The sequence below is a fragment of the Manis javanica genome, chromosome 1, assembly GCF_040802235.1.
Source record: "Manis javanica isolate MJ-LG chromosome 1, MJ_LKY, whole genome shotgun sequence".
In the NCBI taxonomy this organism is placed as follows: Eukaryota; Metazoa; Chordata; class Mammalia; order Pholidota; family Manidae; genus Manis; species Manis javanica.
This window is the reverse complement of record NC_133156.1, coordinates 183,183,701-183,199,702: the sequence shown is the minus strand read 5'-3', so window position 1 is coordinate 183,199,702 and position 16,002 is coordinate 183,183,701. Positions and strand designations below refer to the sequence as shown.

The 16,002-nt window shown below is 48.4% G+C and overlaps 1 protein-coding gene across 2 annotated transcripts; it reads right to left on the bottom strand.

Moving 5' to 3' along the window:
• Positions 1–4,051: 4,051 nt before the first annotated feature.
• CLEC4F (C-type lectin domain family 4 member F) lies at positions 4,052–15,153 on the bottom strand. Of its 2 annotated transcripts, XM_017660904.3 has the most exons (7): positions 15,016–15,153; positions 14,016–14,132; positions 13,595–13,702; positions 10,065–11,183; positions 7,291–7,442; positions 6,289–6,407; positions 4,052–5,644 (listed from the first exon to the last, which is right to left on the bottom strand). In XM_017660904.3, the coding sequence occupies exons 1-7, from the start codon at positions 15,074–15,076 to the stop codon at positions 5,494–5,496; spliced, it is 1,827 nt and encodes a 608-aa protein (XP_017516393.3). In that variant the 5' UTR covers positions 15,077–15,153; the 3' UTR covers positions 4,052–5,493. The 2 variants fall into 2 exon arrangements, with proteins under 2 accessions (XP_017516393.3, XP_017516394.3); XM_017660905.3 differs by lacking the exon at positions 13,595–13,702.
• Between the last annotated feature and the right edge of the window lie 849 nt (positions 15,154–16,002).

Genomic DNA, 16,002 nt, shown 5'->3' with positions numbered 1-16,002 from the left:
GAACAAAAAAGGTTATTTCTCCCTGCCCTGGCAGCATGAAAGGTGTAGGTCAGCAGTGCTTCTCTGCTCCTCATCGCTGAGGAACCTGGGCTCCTTCCGGTCACTGCTCCTGGGTGTCATTTCCGGAAACACAGCTGTCCTGTTACCAGCTTCTGCCATCACCAGGGCCAGGCAGGGATCAGGCCTCCCAGCAGCAATGTCCTCAGAACATTCATCCAAGACGAGGTTCAGAGCAGGGTCATAACCTCTTCTGGGAATTCCAAGCAGATGCCAAGGGACTTCCTTCAGGGGGTAGGTGCTTACACAATCTCTGGGAGGGCTCGAGGAGCATGAGGAGCTCTGAGTTCAGAACACACACCAAAGCTGCAGTCCCGGGAGCAGGACACCCCTGTCCCTACAACTGCCACCTGGCCCCCAGGGCTGAGGAAGGGGCCCGAACACAGCTGCAGAGAAACACCGCCCCCTGGCTTATCCGCAGGAAGAAGACAAAAGGACAGAGAGTGAGCTCTGCCTCTGGTACACGCTCTCAGTCTCACAAAACTGTTCCTAATGAAATCATCTTAATTGGCATCCAGAACCCAGGAAACACGGGGTTCTGGAAAAATGGAGCTTTGGCCTTCCTGCCTCTGCTGTGCAAAAAGACACCGGGAAGAGGGAGGATGGGGGTTGAGGGTGCCGATTCACATTTTATCTTCCAACTCAAGATGCAGAAAAATGGCCTCTTGCTTCATCCTGTGCCCCAGCAGATTCCCCTCTTCAGTCTTTCCTGTTCCTTACTCTGCCTCATCTACATGTGCCCTTGGCAGCCCCTCGTCACACAGACCAGATCATGGATAAGACACAGCGGCCTTGAGCTCCTTAGCTCAGTCAAGACATGAAAGAGCTGCTAAAAAAGTTTGATAAGGGGAGGCAAAGAATGACATTTTATAATAAATGTCCAGAATTCCTATCCAAATCAACTTGGAAATTGCACACTATTATTCATATTCACATAAATTCATATTATGATTTTTGCATACTATTTATTACATAGTACATATTATTTTTATCTCACCACATTCCTGGGAACTAGACTTTATTCCCATTGTACAGATGAGAAAATCAATGCCAGAAAAGTGGAGTCATGCTGCTGGTCAGTGGCCAAGCTGAGCCTAGAACTCAGATTTCCAGCCCCACTGATCTGATGGCCTCTATTACCGAGGTCATAGGGCCCAGACTGACCTGGCCCACCGGCACACAGACCCTACTCCTCTCTCGAGGCCCTGCTTGCCATGCCCCACACTTCACATACCTGGAAGCCCCTCCTCCTCTACCCACAGTAGAATGACCTGGGGTTAATATCTTGGCCACATCACCAGCAGGGTTAATGTGGGTTAGAAGTGCTTCTCCACCAAGAATGGAGAAGAGGAACAGACTCACAGGCTTTGTCCCCAGGAAGCTAACAAAAGGTCATTTCCTCACAAGGACCTTCAGCCAGAGGGCCTGTCATTTCTGCTGCTGTGCTTCAGCAGCAGCCAGTAGCCTCAAGCTCCAGCAAGATACAGAAAGATGCCTGTCAGCCTCTTGGAGGGGGAGGTGGAAGCCTGGACCTGGAGGCTGGGGTGGCCTCACAGAAGAGCTAAGACTTGAGCAGGGCTGGAGGGTTAGTCACGGGTGAGAGGGGAAGAGCTTCTGCAGCGCAGGGGTCATAGGATGGCTGGGCAAGTCATTCAAACTCTGTAGGCGTCATCTTGCTGTCTGTGAAGCAGAGGTTATAATAGAACATTCCTCATACTGAGGAGTCAGGCCTTTGGGGTGATGTGAACAGCCAGTGCTGTGCAGTGGGGAGTCCACAGCTGTGCACTGTCACAAGCTCATCCTAGGCATTAATTTCCTGATTCACACAACAGGCTCATGTACTCCAATTTTTTCACAAAGGAAAATTGAGACACAAAAGTCAAAGAGTTGGCCTTCCCAGCTAGAAAAGGGCAAAGCTATGATTGGACCCAGTCTGGTCCCAGAGCCCGGGTCTATAACCACCAATATCTCCTACCTCACATAATTCCCATTACATTGTGAACGATGGTTGCAATAACAATGATGATTTATGAACCTATAGAATGTCCAGAAACTCAGCTGTTGTACAGAAAAATGCCTGAATGACCCAGGCAGAGGGTGTTTTGAGCAACAGTACAGAAGCTGTAATCAGAGCTAGTTAAGGGGACACTCAGCCACCGGGCTCGGTTCCAGTGACCCAGCAGCAGAGATGTCAGGAAAGACTCGTCAGAGCCACCTTGAAGAGGGCCTGGCATCCCGGTCCTGGGACAGACACAGCTGGGAGTGGGAAGTGCTGTGAGATCCAAGGAGGGTAAGGTAGCCACAAAAGCATGGCTTTGAGGGGAAAGAGGAAGCAGGGTGCAGGCTGCAGGAGTGGGCAGGATGGAGGGAGCTCAGTGGCAGAGCTGTGCCATGGATACTGTGCTCTGTGGGGCCTTGTCCTGCAGGCGGAAGCCTTCTTGATGCTCAGCTGGCCAGCCCCACTTCTATCCTAAGTCTCCCCTCCCAAAACCAGGGCAGATCTCCTCACTTTTCCATGACCCTCACTGGAGTCTGGGACTTTCATTGGTGGAGGGGGGCCCTGAGGTTGGTGGGCTTTGAGCCACAGGACTTGCTAGCAGCAGACAGAGGTAGAGGTACTTACAGGTGGCCTTTGTAAAAGCAATACAAAGGGAGAGGGTCTTTCCCCTAGGCCTGGTGTAGACATACAGGGGGGGATTGGGCCAAGGCCCTGACCCAGTTCTGGATGTGCGGGAGCAAGTGTTACAAGAATTCTGGAGCATAGAGGGCTAGGGCATTAGCTGGCAGAAGATACTCAGAGTTGCTGCCTAGACACACAGATACATTTTCCTCTAAACTAGTGACTTCTGTCATCCTCAAAATGCTGTGCCGTCTTCCAGAATGTGTTCACTGTCCTGACTAAGAAATTGTTCCCTGCCCCTAGAAAACCAGGTCTGGGAGCTCATTTAATTAACCAAAAAGTCTATGCCACCTTCTTCCTATGCTAGAGTCAGGCTCTCCCCTAAATCATAATGTCTAGACCCCAGCCTCTATCAGGTTGGGTCGTTATACCCAGAAAGACTGGAAACAGCAGCTCTGGGAGAAAAGGCTGTGGGCACCAGGCTGCCAATGGCACCCCCATGTGGTGGTGATTGTCTCTCACAGCCTGTTGTTGCCACCCACGCAAGCCAGGGTCACCGAAAGTGGCGCTTTGCAGGGTGGGGCAGGCACTCCAGGGTGACAAGTTGACCACTTCCTCCCAGGACAGCTGGGATTTCACTCTCTCTCCCCAGATGGCTCCGCTCAGTCTGTGGAGAACTTGATTCCTCTGCCTTTCTGACTCTGGGGGAAATTGCAGCTTTCAGAACCTCCTCTGGAGGAGAGGGAGGGCCAGCCCAGGCATGGGAATTGACCCCGGAGTGTGAACAGGAGAGGGTCCTGCATGCTCACCTGTTGCTGTTCTGCTAGCTCTAGACCACAGGCCCTGGTGGGCTGGTGAGGATGAAAAGCCTGCTGCCCCAGGGTGTCACCACCCCATCTTTCAGGCTCCGCAGGCCTCCCTCCTGTGGCTGTGAGAAGGGGCTGGATGTCCTAACTACCTCGCCTCCCTACTAGATAGAGCATGGGCTTCATGAGGGCTGGGATTTTTATCTGTTTGGTTCACTGTTGAATCCCGAAAACGTAGAAGAGTGTTTGGTACACATAGTAGAGGTATAATCAATATTCTTTGAATGAATATTGATAAAAATTAAAATTCTTTAAGTATATTTAATGGTGATGAATCTTTAGACATTAAACAAAGTACCATTGACATAAATCAAAAGCTATTAGAAAAAGTGTGGCAAAGTGATAACATAGAGAAATATTAAATAGGAGAGAATTTTTTAAATCCTCTTAGAGAAATTGATAGGTTAAGTAGATAAAACTTGAATGATGATATGAAATATCTGAATAATGAAAATTACAAGCTTATGTAATAGATAAGCCTATGAAACAACTATAAAAAGTGAGCATATGCTAGGCCACAAAGAAAATCTCAGAAAATTCCAAAAAAGTAGAACATCTAAACACTGGCTCCTACTTCTTTTTAGTATAAGCTAGGAAAATCCTAAAACAAAGAATAGAAACACATACAAAGAAAACAATAAACCCTTCTCTATATATCTATATTGCCATGGATACAAGGAATATCAAGGAATAAACTAACAGGAAATCAAACCCAGCAACAAAAGTAAATCTAAAAAATAAAACTATGGAGGTACTACAAGAAATGTAGCAAAATGGTATTTCAGTTCTGGGAGAATGAATGTCTAAGACTGATAAAAAGCTAAGAAGCCATAAAAGAAACAGCCAAAAGGAAAATATGAATACAAACAGATTAAAGTCCTGGTCAACCAGAGATAACAGAAAATATTATTTCTGGTTATAATGGAGTAACTGGACCAGCCCTTTCGCTGTAAGCAACTAGGAAACTGGGCAAAATACATGAAATAATTGTTTTCACACATTGGACAACAGGCAGAGCAAAACTGTGATCAGAGTTCCTGGGTAGGGAAGCCAACTGGTAGAGCCCTTAGCCCCATGGGTCTCTTGCAGACCACAGTGCAGGGAGGAGGGTCCACACCTTCACACTAAGCTGGAGAGAGAAAGATGGGAGTTTGGGGAAACTTAAGCATGCTGGAGTTTGCAGAGGATATGAAGGGCAAAGAAAGAGTTCAGAAATCTGCACAGGATTCCCTGTGCATGCATAGGATGGGACTCTGCAAGGCAAAGCAAACAACTGCTCTAGAATTCTCATTCCAAATTGAGCTGGCAGAAAGCTGAGTCCCTGGAAGGGTGACAGGACCACAAGAAGAGGCTGAAACCAGAGGTAAGGTTCTGAGAGTTAACAGTCTAAAGATGAGATGGTGCCAGCCACAGGAGAATAAAAGTTTTTGGAGTAGTTCAAAGGCCTGGAAAAATCCAGCTCCAGCCCCATCTGTAACAGAGGAATACCTGGGATGGGTTCTAACTTCCTGGGAATTGCACCCCCTGCCATGTCCCTGTAGTTTGTGTTAAACCTCTGCTGTTTTGTGAATGAACTAACTAAATGTTCCTAGATGTAAAGCCCTTAAAGAAAGATGTGCTTGTTGCAGGGCAGAAGGAGCAATAAAGAAGGAGAACCAATCCAGGAAGAAGAGTACATGGCTGTCAAAGAGATAAGCACAAAGCTTCCATTCATCCAACTAAGTATTTATTTATTTGCTGAGAGGCATGGGAATACTCTTGCACTGAGTCCTCGATCCTACTGGGTCATATGAGGTACATGTGTTCAAAGAGTTAAAAAAAAGGACAGAGCAGATAAGAAAGGCCAAATGGAAGGCCCCAGAGAATGAGTTGGGCTCAGAGGCTCACAAGGCTTCCTGAAGGAGAGGGCCCACAGCTGGCAGCAGCACAGGCCCCTCACCCTGGCTCACCTCAGGCCACCCCCTGGTCAATGGGCTTCTTGCAGACCCAGTGATATGGGGTGTCACAGGCCATGTCATTCCACTTCTGCTGAACATGGACACAGTCTTCAGTCTGCCCGTTCTTGTGCTGCCAGTTATCTGGCTGATTCCTATCCCAAAACCTGGAAACAAGAGGGCTTTATTCTGCTGCAGGAAGGTGCTGTCCCTTTCCCCCACTGGTGCATAGGGAGCTGAAGTGACATGGGTCCCTAATCACCTGGTGGCCTCAGGATAGGGACAGAGCTGGGGCTAGGGGAGCCTTTGAGGGAAGCTTTGCTGAGGTTGTCCTTAATTACTGAGAATCAAGGGAGAGTAAGAGTATCTGAAGCTTCAAACCCCCACCCCAGAATTCACATTCAGATACCTTCTGATGAGGCAGGTATCTCCCATTCCTTTGCACTGGCCATACCAAGTGCCTATGGAAGGGATACGATACACAAAACAAAACAAATAGGAAGACCTACTCATTGAGACTCACTCATGCCAGCCCCAGGACCTGTCCTGCTCAATGCCCCTCTGTGGAGAGGTCCAGGTGAGGATTACAACTATGCCTGGGTGTACACACACAGACCACACACATCATACACATCACATACACAACCCATACACACAGCACACACAACCATCATACACAATTATAGCACACATGCAAATGCACACAACACTAACACTGGCTGGGCAGGGATACACACAAGATAGGGACACACAGGAGCCAGGCCTGCCCAAGACAGTGCCCAGGACAGCACCAGACGGTGGCTGGACTCACGCTCTGATCTGGGCATTACTGAATGGTGTTCCATCCACCCAGCGCCAGGAGCCCTCTGTGCCCCTGTCAGTGAGGCCAATCCAGTGGTAAGAGGTGCCTGTGGTCTCTGTCAGAAATGCCTGTAGAGAAAAGGTGGTGTTGTTTGACCCTGCGTGAGGAGCTGTTCTCCTGGTCTCATGGAGGAAGAGTCCAGCTCATCCCCTCCCTGGGCCTGGGGGCATGAAGCCCACTCTGTAGGAGCTGGCCTCTTCCTGTTTGTCCATGGTTTATCCAAGACCAAGGGCAACAGCCAGGTCCCCACAGAGGAAGTCTAGGTCTTCCCATCTTGACTTGATGAGGAGTGTGGCTTTACTGGGACAGAGCTAGACCTGCCACAGTTTACTAAGATGTGTTTTACAAAATAGCATGTCCTTTGACAGACACACAAGAACAGTCTCAGGAGAACCACAAGAGATGGGCAGTTCTATGGGCTGGACTGGACCAAACCTATTGTGGCCCTCTATAATAACCCTAATAAACTCTAATAATGACCTTCTGCAATGGGCTACCCAGGGACTATTATTTTGCCTTTGGTGGAACTCAAACTCCTAGTATGTGTCTGGCCTTCCCAAGAAGTCTGGATCCCCTGCGCATGGGCCTTCCACGGCCACTGGATTAGTTGACTTTAAAACCAAGACTTTCAACTAGAAAGGAGGAGGTACAAATGAGGGGATGGAGAGGGAAGTATGCCCGCCCCCATTACTCTGAGGGCAGCCACCTGGTGCTACCTTCCTCCCTGCTGACATCCATGGGCCTCTAGATGTGTCCCTCATTCATTCAGGACACTGGGGTTTGCTGTCAGTGCTTTTGCCCCTGGTACAAGATGCTCATGGGAACTCATTAAATATTTGCTCCCTGGCCAGCAGAGGAGACATGAAGATCTCTGCCCCACCCGCTCCAAGAGAAAGCAAGCTAAACTCCGAAGTCCCTTCCCCACACCCACCCCAGGCCCACAGCTTTCACCTGCTCCTCCTCAGAGGTCACCGAGGCCAGGTGAGCTCCCTGGAACACGCAGAACTGCTCAGCCTCATGCCAAGACTTCTTGACACGAGAAAAGTAATACAAGCTCTTGCTGTAGACCTTCCAGCCTTGCAGGATCAGCTGGAGAAGTTGATCTGGAGCAAAGGTTGGGGAGGAGAGAGAACCAGGGGCTGGCTATGGATGTCCGGGAGCTGGCCCTCCTGACCTCTCCAGAGACCGACACTGAGGGTCTCAGGCCAATGTAATGCCTGATCCCAGTGCTCTGGGGACAAGGCCTGGGAAGCGCACCCCCAGCCCACTACCCATTGTGCCAGGAAGCAGAAGCTCAGGACACCTGGCTCCATCACCCCAGGGATCCTCACACAGCTTTGCTACCCAGGCAATACTGTCTGTCCAGATCTCTGATTTCTGGCACTGTCTTCTTTCCCAACTCATTGCTGTGCCCTGACAGTGCCCTGCCCCTCAATTCCTGTCATCTCCCTGGGAGATTATACAGCCATCCCACAGTGTCACTCATTTCCTTGAATTCATCTCCATCCACTTCAGCTGTCACACCCAGAACCATCCTTTGGACTTGGTCTACCCAACCTCACAACTTCAAAGTCTAATAGCTCCTACCATTAGCACAAGGCCCGAGTCTAGTCTCAGCAATGTCATCCCTCCCTGCCATGACACTCTGCTCTTTCATACCATCTATACCACAGCTGTCTGAAATGATACCACAGCAGACTCACTTATTCATCCACTTATTCTTTTGCTCAGCACTCCTGGTTCAACATTCCTTAAATTCTACAAATCAGGGACTGTTACACAAAGATCAATAGACTATGAGTCATGCCTCCAGGTAGCTTACTATAGTAAATAAGGCAGATATAAAACAGATGTCGAAGTTGGACTGATTTGAAAACTACATGCATCGTAGAATAGGGGTATGAAAGGAGGTGTGGTTTTAACCTGGGCTGGAAATGGGGCTCGGGAAGGACACCCTAGGTGAGAAGTCATCTGAGCTGAATCTTGAAAGAATGAGGAAGACTTTGCCAGACAGTCATGCCAAGAAGAGCATTCTAGGCAGGGGGAGGAATGGACACAGAAGCATGAAGACGTGAAACAGAGTGGCACAGCCTAATTTGTTCAAGCACTTGGTATGGCCAGTGCAAAGGGATGGGAAATAAACCTGGGCAAGTTCACCAGCACTAAATCATACATCCCGTGTGAGGGAGTTTGAGTTTTCTACCCTGTGAGCAATGGAAGCCCTGGAAAGTTTTAGGAAGCCTGGTAATATGCTCAGATTTGTACTGTAAAAATGTCCACTAGCGACAGTATGGAGACTGCACTGGAAAAAGGCAGTTCTAATTGGGCCAGAGACACCAAATAGGGCACAACTGCAAATGTCCATGTGAATATCCCCAAAGCATCTCAGCCTCAGCATGCACAAATCTCACTGCTCTTCTTCCCCTTCTATTCCCTGTCTCAGTCAGGAGACCCACCTGCTCAGCCTCCTGGAAGCCCTCCAATAGATCCTCATTTCCTGAAGGATGAAGCCCAAGGTCACAGGCCTTCCACATATAGCCGGTATCTCTCCAGGTCTGCCTACCTTCCTAGCATAGTGTTGTTCAAAGTGTAATCAATCATCAACCCGTTAGGTTGGGTGAGGGTTTTTTTTTTAAGAAAAGATTATAAAATACCAGAGTGCATTCATGGGGTAGAAGTTTTGCTTTTTTAAATGCAATGTGTGTGTGTGACTGTAACACAAGTAATCCTTCTGAATCACAATGTAAAATGAGTTTCATGCTGTGGTCACATTCAAAACAGTTTGAAAGCCACACTCTGGCCCCACCTGCTGTCCTTTCAGGCTGCACCTCAACTGGCCTCTTGGCCATGTCCAGTCAGACAGAAGTGCCTGAAGGTTCCTGAACCTCACCGCTTCACATCTCCATGCCTGCAAACTGGCCGCTCTCTTACCCCAGTTGTTTGGTAAACACCTACTAATCCTTTATGACCCAGTTCAAGGGCCATCTTCTCACCAAAGCATCTTTTGATCTTTTCTCCCCAAAAGATTTCTTCCCTGCTCCCCCCCAAAGATCCTTTCTTTCCCTTCTTTTTGCTCCCCCTCATCCCCAGTTCCTAGACCTGCTGCTAATGTGACACCCCTTATGCCCCCCCACATGTCTTTCATGTGAGGCTGCTCCACCAGCCTGTATGCTTCCAGGGCAGGCATCTCATCTGAGGCAGCTTTATGCCCCTAACACATAATAGTAGCTCAAAAATTCTGTCAGATGAATCCATGAATGCTGGGTCCATTGTTGAATGCTTCACATGTGTGAACTCATTGCATCCTCACTGTGAAGCAAATATTATTGTCCCCACTTTGCAGATGAGAACAGCAAAGCTCAGAGAAGGTGAGCAACTTGACCAAAATCACCCATTTGTGACAGCAGGAAGTCAGAAATAAGGCTGTCTGGCTCTCCTAATACAATTGTCCTCATTTCACACCCTTACCATGCAGAGTTTGTTTCCCAGGGCTTCATTTTGACACTCTGGCCAAATGCTAAGCAACTTGAGAGCAGGGACTACTCTTATGCCACCTTCCCTACTGCCTGGGAACATGGAACCTATTTGGTTGAGCTCAACCCCTCTCTAGCACCCACACTCCTTCCCAGGGAGATGAATGCTGAAGTACACACAAGGCTGAAAGGATAGGGGACTCTCCTCCCAAGAGACTGTACCCTCCATACCCACGCCCTCCACCCACTTACTCTGGGTCCTATGTAGCTGCTCCTGGGAAGCAAAGGCCTCTTGTAGCGTCTGCAGGCTACTCTGCTGCTCTTGCATTTTTGTAGTTAGTGTTCTGGTGTTCTCCGATTCCCCCTTTAACCTCTGGATTTCAGCATTGGCCGTCTGCAGATTGCTCTCTAACATCTGGGTCTTGGAATTTAAGGCCGCAGCATCCTTCATTCCTTGTTTTAGGGTCTGGATCTCTTTGCTGGCATTTTTCAACTTGCCATTTAACACCTGCATCTTGGAATTTAAGGTACTGGCAGATTCCAGCTCTGCTTTGAATGCTTGGATCTGAGCATCTGTCTGCTCCAAGTGGCCATTCGCTATTTGGGTCTGGGCAGTGAGTGTTTCCAAATTTCTTTCTAACAGGTGAGTCTCATTGCTAGCTCTTTCCAGATGACCTCTCAATGACCGGATCTCAGCACTGGTGTTATCTAAACCTTCTCTTATAAAGGTCTGAATATGGGAGTTAAAAGCATTTGCATTTTGTAGACTTCCCTTTAGCCTCTGGATCTCAGCATTGGCTCCCTCCACACTACTTCTTAAAATCTGATTCTGGGCTCTTAAATCATTGACGGTATCCAGATCTCCTCTCAAAGCATGGATCTGCACATGAGCATTCTTTAAACTACGGTTTACCAACTGGGCCTGAGCGTTTGCCATGTCCAACCCTGCCTTCAACATCTGGATTTCAGCATTGGCATTTTCTAAGCCTGTGCTTACTATTAGGAGCTCACCACTGGTGTTTCCTAAACTGCTTTTGAAGAAAGTCTGAGCCTGGGAATTTAAGGAATTTGCCTTTTCCAGATCTCCCTTTAGCTTCTGGATCTCAGCACTGGGTCCCTCCAAGGAGCTCTTTAACATCTGGTTCTGGAAACCCAAGGTACTGGCATCCTTCACAATGCCTTTTACCATCTGGATGTCAGCACTGGTGTTTTCCAGATGAGCACCCAGCATCCGGATCTGAGAATTGACAGTGTCCACTCTGCCCGTCAGCATCTGGATTTCCACACTCCAGGTGCTGGAATTCTTCACAAGGCCTTTAAACGTCTGGATTGCTTTTTGCAACTCTGCCACCCTGCAAAGGTGATAGGAATCTGGAGGGAAGAAATGGAAAAGGCAGCTAAAAAGGCCCATTTCATACAGAAGCATTCATTATATGGGCCAACCAAAGTGGACTTAAAATGACCAAGGGAAATGTCTCCAGCACAGCCCTGAATGCTCCTCAAGCAGCCTCGTGCTCACTGTGACCACCCAGTCAAGGCAGATGGACCACCTGAGAGTGTGGGCCACAAACTGACATAAAGGTCTACTTGGCTACCCCACATCAACAGAGAAGCAGAAGGATGAAAATACTTGCCTACTTACTGTAAGCTAGCTGCAACCAAGAATCATGGTAGCAAGGTTTAGATTATTTTGCCATTGTTACTGAACTTGAAAGTAACATATTATTTAGAGCTGTTGGGATTTAATTTCACTGAAATTATAATGTTGGAACATTAGATGGGTCATTATGAAAAAGAAGCTAGGTATGAATAAAGCTCATGTTTAGTCCTGCCTCTATTCGTACACCAAGCATGACACCTCTTGATTAATCTTTGTTACCTCCTGAGAACTATGTAGACCACAAACACAGAAATTTTCTAATCACAAATTCCCTGCAAAAAAAAAGAAACAAAACAAAATAGGTGGCAGAAACACTCTGTAATCCACAGGGCATCGGTGGCCTTCCAGTGACCCTGGCCCCTGGAGCTGAAATGGCCTTTTAAAGGTCTGGCACCCCCAATGTTACATAGAGCAAGGGTGCCTACAGAACAGTTTGAGGATATGCGAGACCTGAGTGAAGGAATTTGGCTGTTGGGGTCATTCAAGGACACTGTTGCCCCTTCCACCTGCATGGCCTTTCCCCACAAACCCACCTGAGCTGCCTCTTCCTACTAGCACCCTTTGCTCACCACAAGAGCTAATCTCAGACACTTACGGCCTAAGGCTCCTGATGCCAGCCTCCCCTCAGGAATAGCAAGAAGGACCCAAGTAGGAAGGGGCCCTTTCTGGAGGAGTCTACCCACCCTTTTCCTCGAGTCCTGCCTAGGTAGGTGTATGAGGCCTCAGCCACTATGCTGGGTCAGATGGCCTTGAACTGTGTGGGAAATCCAGTCAAATATTCTGCCTTGTAAAGATAGACAAATAGATCAATGGAACAAAACTCCAGAAATAGAACAGAAATCCAGAAGTAGGGACAATTGATTTGCAAAAAAAATACAAAGGCATGGAGCTCAAGGGTATTATGCTCAGTGAAATAAGCCAGGCGGAGAAAGACAAGTACCAAATGATTTCACTCATCTGTGGAGTGTAACAACGAAGCAAAACTGAAGGAACAAAACAGCAGCAGACTCACAGAACCCAAGAAGAGACTAGCGGTAGCCAAAGGGGAGGGTGGGTGGGGAGGGAAGGAGAAGGGGATTGAGGAGTATTATGATTAGTACACATGGTGTGTGTGGGGGGCACAGGGAAGGCAGTGTAGCACAGAGGAGACAAGTAGTGACTCTGTGACATCTTACTACACTGATGGACAGTGACGTCAATGAGATATTGATAATAGGGATGAATGGGATTTGATAATAGGGATGAATGTAGTAACCACAATGTTTTTGATGTGAAACCTTCATAAGAGTGTATATCAATGATACCTTAATAAAAAAAGTTTTAAAATACAAAGGCAATTCATGGAGAAAGGATAACCCTTTCAACTAATGGTGCTGGAACAATTTGTATATCCATACGCAAAAAATATTTTTTAAAAAGAACCTCAATCCATACCTCACACAATTATACAAAAAATTAACTCAAAATCAATCACAGACATAAATATAAAACCATTAAAAACTATAAGATTTCTAGAAGAAAACATAGAAAAATGTCTTGATAACCCTGGGATAAACAAACATATTTCAGATCTAAGACCAAAAGCACAATTCATAAAAGAAAAAAGATTGATGAATTAGACTTTATCAAAATTTAAATCTTGTTAAAAAAATGAAAAGCTACACTTATAGAAAATATTTGCAGATCACGTGACTATTAAAGGACTAAAAAAATAATACATATTTTTACATAAAACTCTAAAAAATGCCAAATAACCTATACTATAGTGGGTAAACCAGTGGTTGACTGGGGGTGATGAGAAAAGTGGGGAGGGAGAGATGACAAAGGGTACAAGTAAAATTTGGGGGAAGGATGATGAATATGTTCATTATCTTGATTGTGGTGATGGTTTCACAGATATATACATATGTCAAGACTCACTAGATATATACTTTAAACGTGTACTTCATATGTCAACTGTACCTCAATAAAGCAATTTTGTAAAAAAAATCATGCCTGTCTAGGAGGAGAGCAGAATCCATTCAGGGGCCTGGAGTGTCAGGGGAGAGGCTCATCCTAGGGTCTGGGCACCTGAAAGCCCAGCTCTCTGCTACCCAGTCTCCCTCCTCTGCTAGCTACTCACTGTTGGGGTCCACAGGTAACTGCTCGGTAGTGTTGTCTCCCAGAACCATGCCTTGAAACTCTTGGAAGGAGGAATATGCTTCCAGGGCAGGTCTTGAGTTCTGTAGAACTGAGACACCCCATTCCAGGGTCAGCATAGTCCCTCAGCACTGAGCCTCAGGGAACAGAGTGGCCCACCCCCAGTTAGGATGCCAGAAGGAGGGAGAGGGTACCAGGAACCCTTCAGAGTTTCTCTCATGGGCCTCAGCCCTTAGGAGGCTCTCCTTGGATAGCGGCCTTGCTTGGATTCCAGGAAAGTTCTGGTTTAGGGGCTGGAGGTGGACTCACCTCCTGGGAGCAAAAGGTATGTGTCTGGGTCCCTTTGGGGCCTTTATGCAGGAAGGAGAGCAAGTCAGTGGGGTGTGGGTCACCTAGGAGCTTACCGACAACACAGAGAGCCACAAGAGAGGAGATCAGGGTTATGGCCATAAGAGCCACCGTGGCCCGAACAAGCCTTGGCATCTTGAGGATTGCGGGAGCTACTGCCTCAGAGTCCAGCCCTGCAGAGGAAAAGCAAGAGTCCAGGAGTGCTGTGTGGGCTGGACACAGTCAGCCCCTTGGGTCCAGTTGGTCGGCCTGACTGAGGGTGAGTACACCTGCCACCTTACCATAGAGAACAAAATGCTCCTGGAACTAACTGGGGTGTGGTAGCCACACAAAGGCTCAGAGAAGACCACAGCCCAGAACCCAGAGGAAGGGCACTGGGCCCAGAACCTGGCGCTGCGGACGAGTATGATGGAAGTGTGGTTTGAATGAAAGGAGGGGGAGAAGGAGGAACAGAGAAGCAGCCCTGACCTCGGAGTCCCAGAGCCAGTCTTTGCTCAGGACTCCTGACCGACCAGAGTGTGGCTCGCTACCCTTTGGGACTGCTGCCTCCCCCCAAAACTGACATGGCCAGTCCTGGAGTTCCCTCTGCTGGGGACAGGGCGTCCTCTCCCCACTCCCGTGGGTGTCCTAGAAAGGGCTGTGCCTGGTTGTCTGGGGGCTGTTTAGGGATAGAGTGAGCAGGGAAATCCACTCAGAGGTGGAGAAACACTGGCCTGGAGTCCCTGAGGCCTCATGGGGCCAGCCCACTGTGCAGAGATGGGCTTCAAAACCAGGTCCCTCGGAATTCAAAGTTCATTCTCTTCCTCTTGCCAGGTTGCCATCCCTAAGGAAAAGAATCTGAGGAGATCTACTGCAGAGATGGGGTGTACCCCAGGCTCTCTGTCCTCACCTCTCTGACCCTCACCCCTTCAGCCATTGCATGTTTATTCTAGAAGCTGAGACAGCAATGAGCTGAGTTCTGGCCTGTCAAGGAAAGGCTGAGAAAAACGGCCGAGAGCTGGGAGCCAAGCAGGCCAGTTCCTGATGGAGGGTGAGCTGCCACCCCTATTTCCTCACCTGAAGGGTGCAGGGAGACGCTCTGGCTGTTTGTGCGGAAGTGGACCGTCTCACAGTTCATCTCTGCTTCCTTCTGCTCCCTGCCAGGGCCCCTAAGGTGCTGTCCTAGAGCGTCAGGGATGGGAAGTGAAGTTGACATATCGGGACTTATATGCTCCCCCAGGTCCTGAGCACTGCGAGGCTCCGCCTCCCTCCCCTCCTGACTCTGAGGAAGTACCCCTGGGGCCCTACCCTGGGGCTCTCAGGCGTCACTCGGAGCCTAGCCCCTTCCACTCCCCATCAGCTCCAGCCCTTGCTCCCGCCTGAGGACCGAAATGCCAACCCCCGCTCTCCAGCATAGCCCTCAAACGCCTGCCTCTGTCCCAAAGTCACAAACACCTTTTCACTGGGCCGCTTAGGAAGGGTTTGGAGTTCCTTCTCAGCTTTGCAGAAAAAAACCCTTGCGATGCATGGCTGACTCTTAATCCTAGCTCCAGACCCCCTAAGTAACAGGAAATCAGGTAGGAAGGGCTGGGGTGACTTGCTGCCCATTCAGGACCTCACAACTGGCACGACAGGAGTCTGTGGTAGAATAAAAATATATGTTTGGTCCTGGTTCTTGACACAGGACTCCTAAAACCTTTGGAATTTCCTGAGTAATAGAACTGTCTTTTGTTACTTACAACAAGCGCCTTTTGAGCATGCCTGAGTTTATAGTTTTGGGAATAAGAGCTGGTCCCAACTCCCACTGTTCAAACCCCACCCTTGAAAGGGTATCTTGCCACGACCCTCCCTACCCTTCAGAGAGGCACGGACCCACCCAAGAGATTTTAATGGCTGAAAGAGGTAGAGGTAGAGGTAGAGGAAGCATGTTTTTAAGGAGTAGGGGTAGGGTGTGTTCTGCAGTGGTGATTGGATCTTAAGGGGTGGGGCATTTTAGCGCGCCAGAATTTGCCTTCATTCCCATCTTTTTCTTTTCTTAATAGGGGCCTCTGGGGAACTGGGCAT

Bases quoted from the DNA above. Each gene is read 5' to 3' on its own strand.
- CLEC4F (XM_017660904.3), bottom strand. From the start codon at position 15,076: ATGAACTGTGAGACGGTCCACTTCCGCACAAACAGCCAGAGCGTCTCC. The intron at 13,703-14,015 runs GTAAGCTCCTAG...GGGGTGTCTCAG, and splicing joins TGTGGCTCTCTGTGTTGTCG to TTCTACAGAACTCAAGACCT. The intron at 6,408-7,290 runs GTGAAAGCTGTG...TTTTCTCTACAG, and splicing joins TGACCTCTGAGGAGGAGCAG to GCATTTCTGACAGAGACCAC.